This window comes from Sander lucioperca, chromosome 7 (assembly GCF_008315115.2).
Source record: "Sander lucioperca isolate FBNREF2018 chromosome 7, SLUC_FBN_1.2, whole genome shotgun sequence".
NCBI classification, from domain to species: domain Eukaryota; kingdom Metazoa; phylum Chordata; class Actinopteri; order Perciformes; family Percidae; genus Sander; species Sander lucioperca.
Window position 1 is genome coordinate 40,391,677 of NC_050179.1, and position 15,464 is coordinate 40,407,140.

General features: G+C 42.1%; 2 protein-coding genes across 8 annotated transcripts in view; one reads left to right on the forward strand and one right to left on the reverse strand.

Moving 5' to 3' along the window:
• LOC116040155 (Fanconi anemia group A protein) overlaps positions 1-5,735 on the forward strand; it is a 30,077-nt gene extending 24,342 nt beyond the window's left edge. Inside the window, exons 34-42 of one of the 4 annotated variants that reach the window (XR_004897769.1) lie at positions 114-218; positions 1,071-1,186; positions 1,993-2,152; positions 2,536-2,598; positions 3,460-3,553; positions 3,750-3,825; positions 4,305-4,460; positions 4,634-4,720; positions 4,861-5,735. Coding sequence is in view for 2 of the 4 variants with exons in the window: in XM_031285404.2 (XP_031141264.2) it covers positions 114-218; positions 1,071-1,186; positions 1,993-2,152; positions 2,536-2,598; positions 3,460-3,553; positions 3,750-3,825; positions 4,305-4,440; positions 4,622-4,720; positions 4,861-4,959 (948 nt within the window). In the remaining 2 variants the exon portion in view is untranslated. Of the gene's footprint in view, positions 1-113; positions 219-1,070; positions 1,187-1,992; positions 2,153-2,535; positions 2,600-3,455; positions 3,620-3,749; positions 3,826-4,304; positions 4,461-4,621; positions 4,721-4,860 lie in introns of those variants that run through there. The other 3 variants (XM_031285404.2, XR_004897770.1, XM_031285405.2) reach the window with 3 other exon arrangements.
• On the reverse strand, positions 5,186-14,069 carry znf276 (zinc finger protein 276). Of its 4 annotated transcripts, XM_036002733.1 has the most exons (13): positions 13,933-14,069; positions 13,093-13,115; positions 12,811-13,062; positions 11,584-11,902; positions 11,419-11,459; positions 10,194-10,604; positions 9,928-10,009; positions 9,151-9,234; positions 8,926-9,045; positions 8,223-8,298; positions 7,378-7,495; positions 6,707-6,806; positions 5,186-6,383 (listed from the first exon to the last, which is right to left on the reverse strand). In XM_036002733.1, the coding sequence occupies exons 3-13, from the start codon at positions 13,058-13,060 to the stop codon at positions 6,155-6,157; spliced, it is 1,830 nt and encodes a 609-aa protein (XP_035858626.1). In that variant the 5' UTR covers positions 13,061-13,062; positions 13,093-13,115; positions 13,933-14,069; the 3' UTR covers positions 5,186-6,154. The 4 variants fall into 4 exon arrangements, with proteins under 4 accessions (XP_035858626.1, XP_031141269.1, XP_031141267.1 ...); XM_031285409.2 differs by having other exon boundaries at positions 11,584-11,899; positions 12,811-13,115; positions 13,937-14,061; XM_031285407.2 differs by having other exon boundaries at positions 12,811-13,115; positions 13,937-14,061.
• Positions 14,070-15,464: the final 1,395 nt, after the last annotated feature.

Consider the following 15,464-nt stretch of genomic DNA (forward strand, 5'->3'; position numbering starts at 1 on the left):
ATGAGGTATGTGTGAAAACGCCCTAAGTCTTTGATACATTTCTTACAGTATTTACACAATCCCCTGTGAGAAAATCAAGTGGAGTAAGTCTGCTGTCTGTGTGCCCTCTCCAGGGTGTGTTATGTGCCAGCGTACGTTGTGGACACCCACAGGAAGAAGTCAACAAAGCCTGGTCTCAGATCAGTCTACACTGTCCTCTGCTCCTGGTCTCTACAGTGGTACTGTTTGTTCTCCATAAAGCTAACAAACTTATTAACTTGACCTTGAGTCCTACACACTTGGCTTCCACCAGTATGCTTATGAGGGTTTAAATCTGAACAGTGATGGTTTTTTGATGGGCATTTTACATGGAAGACATTTGGACGTGTAACACTAAGAAAAGCACAGGTGTAAATGATCAAATTAAAGATTGCTGAATGCTTTTTAGCTGCTGCAGTTTCAGGGTCCTCGCATTGTTCATACTTGCACACTGTCACACAGCCATCATTCAATCAATGTTCATTATAACACCTGTATTTTGTACTATGCCAAGTCAAGGCAAGGCAATTTATTTATATAGTAGCACAGTTCATACACAAAGGCATTTTACATAAGCATACACGTACAAAGCAAATACAACATCAAATTCAACAATCAAAACAAAAACAAAGCAAGAAAAAAAAAAAGTTTAAGACTTTAAAAGCATAGAGATGTAGAAATGCCCATCTCTAAGTGAAAGTAAAGAACACAGGGTTGGGGCAGATCGTAAGTGTTCAGGAAGTTTATTCCATAACTGCGGTGCGTAAAAACTAAAAGCTGCTTCTGACCCCGGGGACGGTGAGTCGGCCTTTCCCAGATGAAGGTCTAGCAATGCTAGATTGCGGACTACGAGTAAATTGACTAGGAACGACAGATGTAATGGGTAAAAATGAAAGGCCCTACATGTACTTATTTACCATCAGTACATCCTTACTGCATTATTTTGCCAATAACATGACATGATTGTAATGAGTCTGTACTAATGCAGACCTTGTAAATGTTTTGGTTTTGTGGGCTCAGGCCGTATTTTTATGCTGATTTTGTGTGTGTAGCACTGGTGGGAGCGTCTATCTCCAGTGCTGTTGTCACTGTGGCATCGGCTGTGTGATGGAGAGCCTCTACCAGAGCAGCTGCAGCTCCTTGCTGACTGTCACAACTGGGCCTGCAGGTAGAACCTCATTCTCATAAACTACCCTGAATCTGTGTTCCACCTCATTCCATGCCACTGTTGAAACATTTTACAGTGAGTGTAGACTACACCCACGACGTTCCACTTCCGGGATTGCTCCGTTGTCACCGGATGTCACTTTTTTCGGCCGGATGTCCGTCACCTTCCTCTTCCTTTGTGTCAGCGTTCTAACCTCTGGTGGATTTGTGAGGACTATGGTTAACTGCTCCTCAGATCTCTGCAGGGTAAATCCAGACAGCTAGCTAGACTATCTGTCCAATCTGAGTTTTTCTGTTGCACGACTAAAACTACTGTTGAACGTACACACGTTCCACCAAAACAAGTTCCTTCCTGAGGATATTTAGCAGAGGCACCGCGGCTTTCCTGGGGCTTAGCACCGCCCAGGATGATTGTGATTGGTTTAAAGAAATGCCAATAAACCAGAGCACGTTTTTCTCCCATCCCAGAATGCTGTGTGGACTAGCCAGACCCTCCTCCGCAGCGCTGTGGAGGAAGGTCTGGCAAGCGAGAATATCTTTGTCATGATAAGAAAAGAGAATGTTTTTTTTTGGTAAGATGCCTGAAATAAGGGTCTGGCTAGTCCACAAGCTCTGGCAAAGCGAGACTACTGGGAGTGTAAGGGATGAAAAGGACTGACATAATCCGGTCCCCTCTGGATCCCTCTGCCCCCTCATGCCCTCAGCTTCCATTTCAGTGTCAGATTAGTCTCTCTGGTGGTTTGTGTGTGTGTCCGTTGGTTTACTTGGCTCATGTTGAGGTGATTTGCAATTCTGTCTGTTGTGCAGTTTAGAGAAGGGGCTTTCGTCGTCTACATTGCCTGCAGCTGCAGCTCTGCTACTGGCCGCCAGCCTGCATCGCGCCTGGCAAGACCAGGGGTGCGACAACCAGGGCTTCAGTGCAGCCCTGAATATGCTGCAACCAGAGAGGGGCACACAGTACCGACAGGTGAGAGGAAACAACCACCCCCCATTCAAAACCAACCAGTGTATTTGCTTGAAGTGCAGCTTTAATGGCAGCCAGTAATGTTGGGTAAACTGTATTCCATAAAAAATAGTGGGTTTGTTCTTTATTACATTATATCTGATAATGAATACAAATAAACATCATAGGTGGTAACTTGCATGCTAATTAATATTACTGAGACATTTTTCTAAGCCTGTATCAACCTTAAGGCCTCATTAGTGCTCCTGTGCTCTTAAAGTGCACATTTCAGATGTTGATCATTTTGTCTCATCATCCACTTACTCTGTAAACAGCCAAAGGTTGCTTTTGGAATTTTTTCCACCTTTCATATATTTTACCTGCTGCTATCTCATTTCTTTGTCCAGGTACTAGTTTTTCTACTTTTCCTGTGTGTAAACGACCATCTTTCATCATTCCTGTATCCTCAGGTAATTAATAACTTTACCCCGCACTGTCCCAAACAATATGCACAAGCACATTGTGTTCAGGTGTAGGTTAGTTAGATGTTGTAAAGCAGCTGGGATTTATATGCAGTTAGAGAGACAGGTCTGTCTTCAGCCGAGCTCCGCTTCATAAACCATAGTAAGCAACATGCACACACTCACATACTGAGAGGAAAACCATTCAGTCTTTCTGACTCATTTGTTTATCCAGAACCTCTTTATTGCACATGAGCCCCGTAGAGAACCACACTTGTTTAAAAATACAACAAAGTCCAGGAAGGAACAGAAGTTATTGGTTGTGGAAAGGATAAACGTTCATTATCAAAGTAATGGATAAGCGATGTAGGAAGCATACTCTACTGCTTCTCTCTGAACAGATGTGTCAGGCAAATGGCTACATTGGTAAAGGGATAGTTTGACATTTGGGGAAATACGCCTAGTCACAAGCCACTCTCAGATCTGTTCAATATAAAGCTATAGCCAGGAGACAGTTAGCTTAGCTAACATGTTGATTTGTGAACATTAGAGGTGTACAGACATTAGGAGTGATATCAATCTTCTTATCTAACACTAAGTCAGAAAGCAAATAAGCTTACTTCCCAAAATGTTGAACTAACTTTAAGATAATGCAAAGGTTTTACACATTAAGTAACTCTTCGCCTCATGTTTTCAATATGTAAGTCTTAAACATACCACTGGAACAGTAGGACACAAATTAAGCCAAGACATGCTTTTGGCATGAGAGTTGGGGGCAGATTGAAGAGCAAGAAAAGAAGACATTAATAAAATGTGTTTTTTCCCAATTTATTTGCCTAAAGCGTCTCACTTGTTTCTCCTACACTACAGCATTTCAGCCATCAGAACGCCACAGAGTTATGCACAGACCTTCTGCTCATGTTAGTGGACTCTGCTGACTGGCTGCTCATCTTTACATCAAACAGTACGGTGTATACAGTACATCTTCTAAAACCACAGCTCAGTTCCCTCCACATGCTCAGCTGCTAGTGTACATCAGCTGTATTGTCATTATTTGACAGATTAAATCTAATGTTAGCACTGACGTTAAATGATTTTGTCTCGCCAATATTTATTCATTGTTAAATTAGTGGCCTGAATGTTTTTTTCCCCAACTCTAGAACAAGGTGTTTACCAGTCGATCACAATGGTGACATCAGATGAGTTTACTCGACTGATGCCTTGGGCCTTCTACAGGTTAGTTTTTTAACATCATATTTCCACTTTTAGAGTCACTGTAGACACTACCTATAGTTAACTCTCACAAGACCTTTAATCAGCCAATTCATGACCAAAACTAACTGGACAATACAGGGGTGCAAACTCATCAGGGGTGAAAGAGGTGACAAAGATGGGTAGGGGGTAGCTAGTAGGGCTGCACGATGAATCGTTTTTTTTTCATCTATAATTGTCATCGCAATATCAACTTGCACAACAACACAATGCAAAATATTTTTTGTCTCATTTGAAAGAGAGCTTCAGTAGAAAACTACACTTTAAAAGGTCTTGTTATTGGTGCCTTTTGTGTTCAGTTCAATGTTCAATTCAGTATGTGCAATTTAGAGCTACGTTAGATAATTCTCTCCCTATGTATGTACAGGACCTACAAAAAAAGTTTCACGTGTGTGTGTGTGTGTGTGTGTGTGTGTGTGTGTGTGTATTGTTTCTCTGTTTAGCCTGCTGCTCCAGCAGAGTGCTGAGCTGCTACAGAGAGCTGTGTGTTGTCCAGGGTTCCTCCAGACTGCTGTCCTCTGCTACATCAGTCTACTGAAGCTTTCCCTGGAAGGACACACACTTACACCAGCCAATCAGGTGACTGAGCCTCAGATCATGGTTTATATCAGGGTGATGACATCATTTCAATGTGTATATATGCTTATGTATAGCACTTTGAATTGTCTGTGTATGAACTGTGCTATATAGAGTAAATACATTGCCTTGCCTTAAACCTGTGGCATTGCTCTGAAGTCAAACCTATGAATTGTATTGTCAGATGGAGCCTTTCCAGATTCTGAGCTACGCCAAACAGTTTCTTCTGAGAGCGATCTCGTGGACCCCTCCAACTGCTCTGTCCCCCAGCCAACTCAGACAGGTAACCGACACACGCATACTGTACATACAGTACACATCTGTATGCCTCTTGGTAACATCTACTATTGACAACATTCACTTATCTCTCTCACGCTCTTCTGTCTCCTTCCGGTCTATCTGCTGTTGGGTCTCCTGGTCCAGCTGGAGTCCCAGTGTGCAGACCTGGACCCAGAGGTGGCAGCGGCTCTCTCTGTGCACCTCGACCCTCACAGCCTCAGCCCAGAGATGGACTTCCTCTGAAAAGCCGCGGACTTACGTTCAGACAGAGAAACTGCCTAAAGTGAACCGTGAAACCCACTTGACTACAAAAATCTTCTTTATTCCCTCGAGCTTCGGAGGGGGTCTCGTTCACAGTAATGGTAACTGACTATTAGCAGGTACTTTATTTGTTTTAATGTAATCCAACTTTACATCTAACAGAAACATGTTCCTCTTGTCATATTTATTAAACACTGTTTAGATCTTACCAGTTTTACCAACATTTTATGTCTTTTTATACATAATGCACACAGGACTTTATTTTACACATGTTCATCTGAAGCCCTTTTTACAATACAGATTTACACTCTTAAAAGTACTTAGCATTGTAATAACTTAATAAAAAACAGTGACCTAATACAATTGAACTGAATGTTCTTGGAAATCATTCTATTTGCACTGTGAGGCAGTAACACAGCACAGACAAGTGCTTCACATATATGAAGGTAAGGTAACAAGAATATTGCATTATAGGACTTACAATTGAATGCATGTAGGTTATGCAGTTGTTAATATGTGGCTGCTACTGTGTACTTCAGCTATCAAATAAAACCGTATTGTTACTTTATTTGGCTGTACTGTAAACCGATACGCCAACTGCTAGTATACCAGTGGTTATTTTTATGAAGTCCCTGTCTGTGTGGGAACAAAACGCCCCACATGTGACCCAGAAACTTGGATCCTAAGATTCCTAATGCCTTCACTCCAGAGATTTGTCAAAGATATGATGTGAAGGAGCTTTCCTTCTGCTGCTTCCCTGAAAACAAGCTGGAACCTAAACTTGTGGTATAATTGGCTGAGTCCTGACAATGAAAAAGATTAAGTTTGGAATGGAAAGTGATACTTGAAAACTGTAAAGAGCTAGTTTAGAGATAGTATTTATGAGCAGGTTGGTCAATATCTACTAAAATGAAACTATGTTGAAGACAATAGTTTGATTTTGTTGTTATGACACAAAAGCTGAGCTAAATATATTGGTAGAGAACTGAGATCAACATCTGTAGGGTTGCCATACAGCAGGTTCCTACCCCAGTCCATGACCTAAATTTGAAAAAATGTAAACTATGGTACAGGTTGTCAGAAACTGGGAAACTCCCAGTTTAAGCACCTGTGCAACAGACGTGGATCTGGACTCCCTGTCCTCATGTGTCCTGGTCTTGCTGAACCCCCTCCTCGGTCAGAGTGATGGCGTGCAGGTCAGAGTACTCCGGTGGCTGCTGCCTTTCTGAACCTCGGCCTGAATAAGCGGGTGGACCATGGACATGTGGACGTTCAGGTTGTGGGCCTTCTCGAACCGCTTCCTGCACATCAGGCACGCAAACTCCAGGTCAGCCTCCGCCTTGTGTTTGGTCATGTGGTATTTGAGTGACGCTCGCTGGCGACACTGGAAGCCACACACCTCACATCTGAAGGAAAAGAAATAAAAATAAAACGTTAAAATGTATAGCCTCTCTCTCCTGTCTTTGCTTCAGACTTTTAATTCAAAATATTTTCAGGTTCATACTTGTATTTTTGGGTTCCAACTAGAACATGTTTACATGCTTTGATGTTATAAAAACACATCATTTTTCTCGTTTAAAGGCACAGTTTCTGATTACAGGCGGTGTGCATTGATCCTTTCACAGTATTATTGGCACCTCAACCTGCTTTATTAAAAAAAAGACATGGAAATCTCACTTTCTACAATATGGGACCTTTTAAAGCGGCAAATCCCATCAACAGTACTTACTGTAGTGGCTTGGCCCCTGAATGTCTCATCTGGTGAACTGAAAGGTGTTTCCTCTGTTTGAAGGTTTGGCCGCACTGGTCACAAATGTAGTTCCTCTCCTCTGGAAACACACAGATGGCAATCTTAAGTACGAGCCAAAATACACATTAACATCTAAAACAAATGCCTTTTTGATTTAACTGATGTCTGTTTAACATGGCACAAATATTCACATTCAAGACAAAGTGTAGGCTTCTTATGATTCAAAATCATTCAACCATAACAGCAAAACAAATGGAGCAGGTATTAGATTTAGAAGTTGGTATAGTTTGTATGTAACCTATTACTGAAACAACCAAATGTTTATCTTATCTTATTATTCTTCCTATTGTTAACATTGTGGCTAGGTAAACACTGACAATTTAGACACACACAAGTTTTTTTGCATGGAAAAGTCAGATCTCCCCCCAGCAGACTGCTCCAACAAACATAACACCCCCCCTGCCTCTCTCATGTGCCTCCCCTGAGTTAACTGAGCCGATTGATCAACATCTCTATGATAGCAGTTATCAAGGATCGCCAACGATATGCTAGGTGAAGCCCAGTAACCCAAAAAGAGCCAGACTAAGCTGAACAGGCCCAGCACATCTACGTGCTCTAAAAACAAATACTAATCTTTTTGTTGAGCTCACCTGTGTGGATAAGCTTGACGTGTCGCTGCAGGTAGCGGTCGATCATGAACACCTTGTTGCAGCCAGGATGAGGGCAGGGTCGCGCTCTCACCTCCTCATGATGCTCCTTGATGTGCTTCTAAAAAAATAAAAACAGACATTTGTACACAGATTCTGGAGTAGTATGGAGAACAAGAACTGTCTTGTCTGGGGGTGGCTGAAGAATGACTGAAACAATATTGTTCTTGTTCTCCTATGTCACATCCACATGTGTCCAAAGGTAGATTAAAAGTGATTCCTATATGACTAATAATACAGTAATATACGTTTGATATACATTTTTTACTGTAGGAAATTATATATCTTGCTATAGGCTGGACACCTAATACTAACTACTGAAGCATTCTTAAAAATACACCATTATTGATCTAATTACAAAATATATATTACTTAAAGCTATAGTGCGTAGTTTCTGTCTCCCCCAGAGCTAATTCTAAGTAATGACAACAACACTGTCGGCGTGTCCACATGATACAAGCCTTCCATGATCGCACACACCACCCCCCTCATCCACAGTTGCTAGTAGCCAAGGAGGACACGGAGGATTAAAAAAAACACTATGGACTCTTCAGAAGAGGTCATTATCTTCACTCGAGTTTCTGCTCGAAAATCACCGGACGCCACAATCTTCTGAACATAGTCATACTGAGAAATCCAGAGAGAGTTGTGTGGAGCTGATAGTCTTAACTAACTTTGTAGCAACTCATTTGGCAATGGCTTGAATGTAACGGACGTTCATTAATATCAAAAGGTTATGCACTAAAGCTTTAATTAAAAGTGAAATGATGTCAGTTTGGGATTCTGACCTTCAAGCCATCAGGAGCTCTGTAGACGGCGGTACAGCCCTGATACGGACACTTGTAGATGTTGGGCAGCTCCTCTCTGAAAATAAAAAGACAATAATAGTTTATTAATGCACATGTATGCTAAACCACATTATAATAGTTAACTATTCTCAACTGAAACAAAACATGTACTAAATACATTTTAACAAACTATATGAGCTACTGCTGCCCGGCATAATATATTAAAATATATGGTTAAAAACGACCAAGATCTAAGAAGTGTATTGAAAAATGTGGTTTGAAACTGCTATAAAAAGTCAATTTATGACAGCTGATGCATGGGCAAAGGGTGACCCTAACCCTATGATAGTTTTCTCTGGGTTTGAACAATGTTGGAAACATTTGGGATAATGTAAGTACACAACTCAACATAATATATAACATAAGTCTAGTCGTTTTTAGACATTTTAATGCGGAAATTCTTTATATTCATATTATATCTTTAATGCATGTCTACGGGTCCTGTGTGTGCATGTGTGTGTTTCGGGCCTATGTGTGTAATGTAACGACAACAGTCAAAATTAAATCTCCTCATTAAAGGATTAATAAAGTTCTTCTATATATAGGATGCTTTAAATATTACATGTAACTGATGCTGAATGGATGGTGTGTCTTAAAGGAAATGTAGGACTCAAGTGAACTAACTTAAAATATGCCTCTGTACCCCTTAGGTTTGAACTTGTTTTTCCAGCCGGGTTTGGGTCCAGGTTTTTTTTTGATTTTGGGCTCCTCCAGGGCCTTCGGGTTTCTTCTTCTCTTGTTGGGGACGGCCACCCTGCAAGCTCTGCCAAGGGGGAGAGAAAGGTACATTAAACACAGTACCCGGGGTTTCTGTCAGAACTCATTTTCAGTCCATCTTTAACCTTTGCTAAAGAATATCTGTACCCACCTCTTGTCTGAGTACGGCTCAAACAGCTCATCGTCTGATAACTCTCCTTTTTTACTCTCCTCGAGGTCATCCTCCGAGATGACCCTACACACACACACACACACACACACACACACACAGTTACAGTTCTTGTAGATGTTATGGCCTTTTATCAATCTTAATCTAATCACTTTAAAAGCAGAGAAGTAGAGACGTTCCCATACCATTTCTTTCCTTCCCGATACTGATTCCGATACCTGATATTGATATTGCCCGATACTGAGTAGTACCGATCCGACACCAGTGCACATTTTATTAACAGCTGTTTACTACTAACCCTGTATGGATGTGATATGGTTGCTATCACTGTTGAATGGCCTGGCTCAGGCTAAACCCTTTTTTGTGAAACATGAACAAATACATACAGAGAATTAATGCCATAGAACTTTCTTCTATTATCTAATTTGAAAGTTAGTCATAACGGAAAAAGAACATCAACTACTTTAAAAGTAGAAATTAGAGATATTAAGACAAATACATCTGATTGATCAAGAGCTGTGACACTGTTCACATAAAAAAGTTGGCAAACTTTTCAAAGTAAAGGCGAGTAATTCAGGGGCTAAATGATGTGGTATCAGATCCATGCATAGACTTGTGTACTCGCCGATACCAGCGTTTTTCAAGCAGCATCGGAGGCATTTCTAATACTGGTATCGGAACAACTCTACCTGAGAAGCACCCAAAAACTTGGTGGTTATAAGACAAGAGGAAAGACAGAAAGAGATACAGATGACTAACCTGTCAGACAGATCGCTGTCAGCAGCCCTGTCCTCCAGCTGGGCCGGAGCAGGAGACAACGCCACCTCCTGACCTGTAAAATCTAACGCAGGGGACACCACAACCACGTGAGTCAAGGACTCATACAGACACCACACAAGCCAGACCAACATTCAGAGGATGTGAGGGTACACAAAATAAATGATACTGTTAGTGTCATTTGACACTGATTTTGTGTTTGGAAATGTAAACCTTCTCGGGATATCATAAGCTACAAACAGTCTCACCTTCAGTGTTGCTGGTCCAGTCAGCCAGCGCTGAGCTCGGAGTCTGCACTGGAACTGCAGATGGACTGCGTGGAGCCAGAGAACCTATACTTCCCGCTGGGGTCCTTCCATTCCCGCTGGGCTGCTCTTCTTCTTCATCATCTTCCTCCTCTGACATCATTCCATCACCACTCCCTAATGCTCCACTGCTGAAGTTCACCAGGTACCCTGGGTTGGTAACGGTTGTGCACTGAGAATCCATGACGTATCTGTGACCATTGACGCAACCCCAAACGGCCTTCACGGAGCCCCAGCACTGGCCCTCCAGCACATCCTTCAGGTTGGGACAGGAGCGGCAGGCCTCTCCGTGGTGGTGAGCCCAGGACACCAGGCTGTGGAGGCACTTAGGGTCTGAGGTAAAGGACTGGAATGCTGAAAGAAAACCGCAGAATGTCTAAATGTCCAAAAATGTCCTATCATTTTTCAGCATATTGTAATTGAAGTGGTCTGAGAGAAAACAAAACATCGGCATCTCCTTTTTGGATCTGTTTTCAGGATATAGAACATCTAGCCTGTGACAGGAGACTTTGGCCAATCACAGGTCATTTCAGAGAGAGAGAGCGTACCTATTGGCTGCTCTGCAAATGCAGATACACATGCACACGTTCCTTCAGTGATAGTTCTGTTTACCTTAGCCAAAGGCTCAGGGCTGCAGCTAATTCAAGGCTAAACTATTAGATGAGATAGCCTTTATTGCCATCCATCTATATACAGTACATAGAGAAACAAAATTGTCTAAAAATGTAGTCAAGTTTATTGTCCATGAAGTGGATATTTGCTGTGAAAACAGTCGGGAGAGCTGGTCTGCTGGGGTTTGCCTACAGGTTAGCATGAGCATTGGCTCTTTTGTCGTCTTTAGTTACCTCTCCTCGTTTGGATGGCAGCATTAGCCTGCTACCCGAGGCCGAAGCCGCAGCACCGCCTACTGCTGCCATCTGAACGAAGACATGCCGCCAGCGGCGGTGTGAGAGAAAACATGAGCGCAGCAGGCGAGCTAGTGGTTTAGCTTTCTGCTCATCGCAGCTCACGGCTGCGGCTTATTCAAGTTCATGTTTATGTAGCTAATTAGAGGCTCAAATCACAGTATGTCATCTCAAAGGGTTAGGCCTCTGACCTGCAGCCCACAGACAGACCCTTCTCTTAATTTCTGTTTTAAAAAAAGCAGAGAAGAAATGCTTTTATTTACGTGTTGAGCCATGGTTTACTGAGGCATCTGGACATTTCTTCCTGAAATAGAAAAAAAAACCAGTTGCTTATATTTGTAGATTTTCTGCCTGAACAACTGAGAATCCTACAATAAGTAAAAACACTTTTAAAGTCACACTCTGGTTCATTTTTTTCTTGGACTCACCAGCTTTTTAGGTTCTCTTTCCCAACTGGTGGGAGGTTGACTCTCTGCAGAAACCTGATCAGGATGCTGTGGCACTTGTAGAACTTGGAGTGGCATTTCTTGCAGATAAACTCTGATAATCGGGGGTCGCGGTCCAACTGGACCCCAACCAGTCGCTGGAAGTCTGTGTGGAATAAAAGGGGTGACTGGGCTGCTGAGTCGGACTCATTGTCAACGATATCAATGGAGTCCTGAGGCCACTTGTTGAAGGCATGCCGCAGGCTTCGTGGAGAAAACTTCCCATGGCAGAGCCGACAGACAGCAGTTGACAGTCTACCTGCTGGGAAAAATAACAGAACAGTGTTTTTCCAAACTGTCACTCATGACCCAAAATTGACAAATAGACGCTATTTCTGATGGGTCCCCAAAGGAGGACGTTGAGTTCAAGTAGGTTATCTTAACTTGAATGAAAAGGACATCATAGCAAACTCCATTAAAAAAACCTGCAAATTAACCTTGGCTTTGTTTATGTCAAATGTGTATACAAAACATGGCCCGTCAGTGGTTCCCAAACTTTTTCTGCAGGGCCCTCCTTTTGTAGATAAAAAAAAATATTTTCAAGCCACCCCCCAAGGGAGGAGAGAGAGGGAGAGAGATAGAAAGAGACAGAGAAGTGCGCCACAAGCAGCTGTTTCACCGAGACGTGATAGTCAAGAAAACATAATGTGATTCGACTGTTGAATAAGGTTCCATAGATCAAACTGTGGTCACTACTACATATTTTCTTGTCTTTGTTTTGGTAGTTGTGGTAGTTTGATGTATCTTCATCGTCTGCTTTACGTTTACCTGGCAGTCTGTTCACAAAAGTGTCCCTGCTTTGCTAGCAGTGCAGCAGAAAGCATGCATTATTTGTTTATATTTAGCGTTGCCGCGCCCCGCCGTTACAACTCCGGGAACCCCCAAAATGTGGGAACCACTGGCTTAAGACTTTTAATTTACAGTTAACACAATCACATCAGCATGCATCTGATCCACTAGCAGCACTCTGTTAAAAAATAATCCACTTTCCACTGTCTACTACCACCAACAGAATAATTAATTATTGTATTATAATAATTTTGGTAACAGCAGAACATTACAAGGGAACAGACAGGGAAATATATATTGAAAATGTTTGCTGATAAGCAAAGCAACTATACTCAGCTGCCTTTTTTATTGAATGGGGTTTTCTGGTACTGAGACACTCACCTGAAGATCTAGACTTGCTCTCTGGATGTTTCTGTGTGTCGTCAGCTGCTGTCACACTACAGTCTAAGTCAGCAGTCTTGTCTTTTGCAGTGGTGTTCTGGTAGAAAGTGTCTGTGGTTACAGGGACAGTCTTCCGAGGTCTCCTTTCAGGTGGACTCTTCTCCTCACTGACACTCCCAGTTGTCTGTGTCCTGCTGCTCTGTCTCTGTGACGTCTCGAATGACCTAGGACGTCTGCTTTTCTTCTTCATAGTTTTCCTTTATACTCGTACACTTGTAGCAGCTGATCCCGATGATGGAGCCCTGCTGTAAAGATTTACAACGCAAGCCAAGTTCTTATGACTTTATCTTAGTCTTATCTATGTTTGTATGATAAACAATGTATTATCTCTCTCTTAAAATGACTGTCCATGTTTCATTAGTTATATAGTCTAAAAATAAATTGTCATTTTTCTTAGAGTAAGCTACTCTTCCCCAAAACCTTCTGTGCACCAACTTTTTCCATTTTAAACATGTATACACTACCAATAAGTTAACATGTTATGTTGCAATTAGCAGTAGCATTTATTTATATAAAACACCATTTGGTCTAATTCCATTTTCGGTATACGTGTCCCAAATTATTTTCCAAAAACTGGATAAGTGTCCCAAATGATGAGACTTATTTGAGACAGGTTGCCCTGACCCTAACACAGGTGGTTTAGCAGGTTCCTAATTAAGGACATTGTATGGGGAATTTAGGATAGTAAACTGCGCGTATACCCCAGCTATCAGCAACATCCAGTACAGTTTCATGAATATCATATAACGTTACAAAGGAAAACAATAGGAAGTAGTTAGAGTTAACGTTGCATTCAAAAACTTTGTAGGCTGACTTGTAGGTTAATAAGAGCCTAGAGAAATATATTATTTTACATGGACGTCATTATATTTAACCCCATTTCTATTTATTTTCGGGACAGAAACGTAACTTTGACATTACGACACATTTCTGTTCACTGTTGTTAATTTCAACAAGCTAACGTTAGCTGGTTAGCCTGAGCAGCCTGAATGAGCCTGCTACGTTAATGCTAGCTACTTTCAAAATGTTGTCGTTATGAGTAATGCAGTCCTGTGGCATAGCCTACCGTCAGAGTATATATATCCTAGTAATGTTGTTTATAACATAAAAGATGCTTTTCATGAGCTCTGTGGTGTCAACGCTGCTCCCAGTTGTAAACATTGGAACCCGGAAGTGCTGATGGAACAAAATCCATGAGAAAATATGATATAGCGCCACCCGCCGGCGAAACTACTACTACAAATAGTAGACTGTTAATAATATACAGTCTATACTAAGTAGTGATGGCAGTCAGCACTGAAGCTTCCATACGGGCTTCAAACCATTAACTACAAGTACACACATTTGAACTACTGCTCCGAAGGTTGCTTTGGTACGGAAAAATCACGTGACATAACTTAACCTGTCCACTATCTAGCAGAAGATCATTTAGATGCAGCCTTGGCACTTCACCAGGCGAGGTCGCTGTTACTGAAGCCCATCACTACTACTAAGCATGGCCACGCCAAGACCCGCCTTCAATAGCAGCTCGATTGGTTGGGGTTAGGCATTTGACCTCGAGTGGTTAAGGTTAGGATAGGTAAGCATGGACGCCTGGCCAATAAATGCTATTGAAGGGCGGGTCTTGGCGTGGCCATAGTGGGATTCGTAATATAGTTGGTGGACTAGTGGGCTGTAGGCATGGATGTATTATATATATACTGTGTGTGTGTGTGTGTGTGTGTGTGTGTGTGTGTGTGTGTGTGTGTGTGTGTGTGTGTGTGTGTGTGTATATATATATATATATATATATATATATATATATATATATATATACAGTACAGTATAGGTATATGTAGGAAGGCAAGACAGCATCAATTCTTCTAGGTACACTTCCACAAAGTTTTTGAAGGAGCTCGGCTGGTAGGTTGTTCCAAACATCTTGGAGAACTAACCACAGATCTTCTGTGGATGGAGGCTTCCTCAAATCCTTCTGTCTCTTCATGTTCTCCCAGACAGACTCCATGATGCTGAGACCAGGGCTCTGTGGGGGCCAGGCCATCACTTCCAGGACTTCTTGTTCTTCTTTACACCGAAGATAGTTCTTAATGACCTTGGCTGTATGTTTGGGCTCGTTGTCCTGCTGCAGAATAAATTTGGGGCCAATCATACGCCTCCCTGATGGTATTGCATGATGGATAAGTATCTGCCTGTATTTCTCAGCATTGAGGACATCATTAATCCTGACCAAATCTCCAACTCCATTTGCAGAAATGCAGCCCCAAACTTGCCAGGAGCCTCCATCATGCTTCACTGTTGCCTGTTACTCATTATCGTACTGCTCTCCAGCCCTTCAGCCAACAACCTGCCTTCTGCTACAGCCAAATATTTCAAATGTTGACTCATCAGTCCACAGCACCTGCTGCCATTTTTCTGCACCCCAGTTCCTATGTTTTCGTGCATAGTTGATTCGCTTGGCCTTGTTTCTATGTCGGAGGTATGGCTTTTTGGCTGCAACTCTTCCATGAAGACCACTTCTGGCTCGACTTCTCCAGACAGCAGATGGGTGTACCTGGGTCCCACTGGTTTCTGCCAGTTCTGAGCTGATGGCCCTG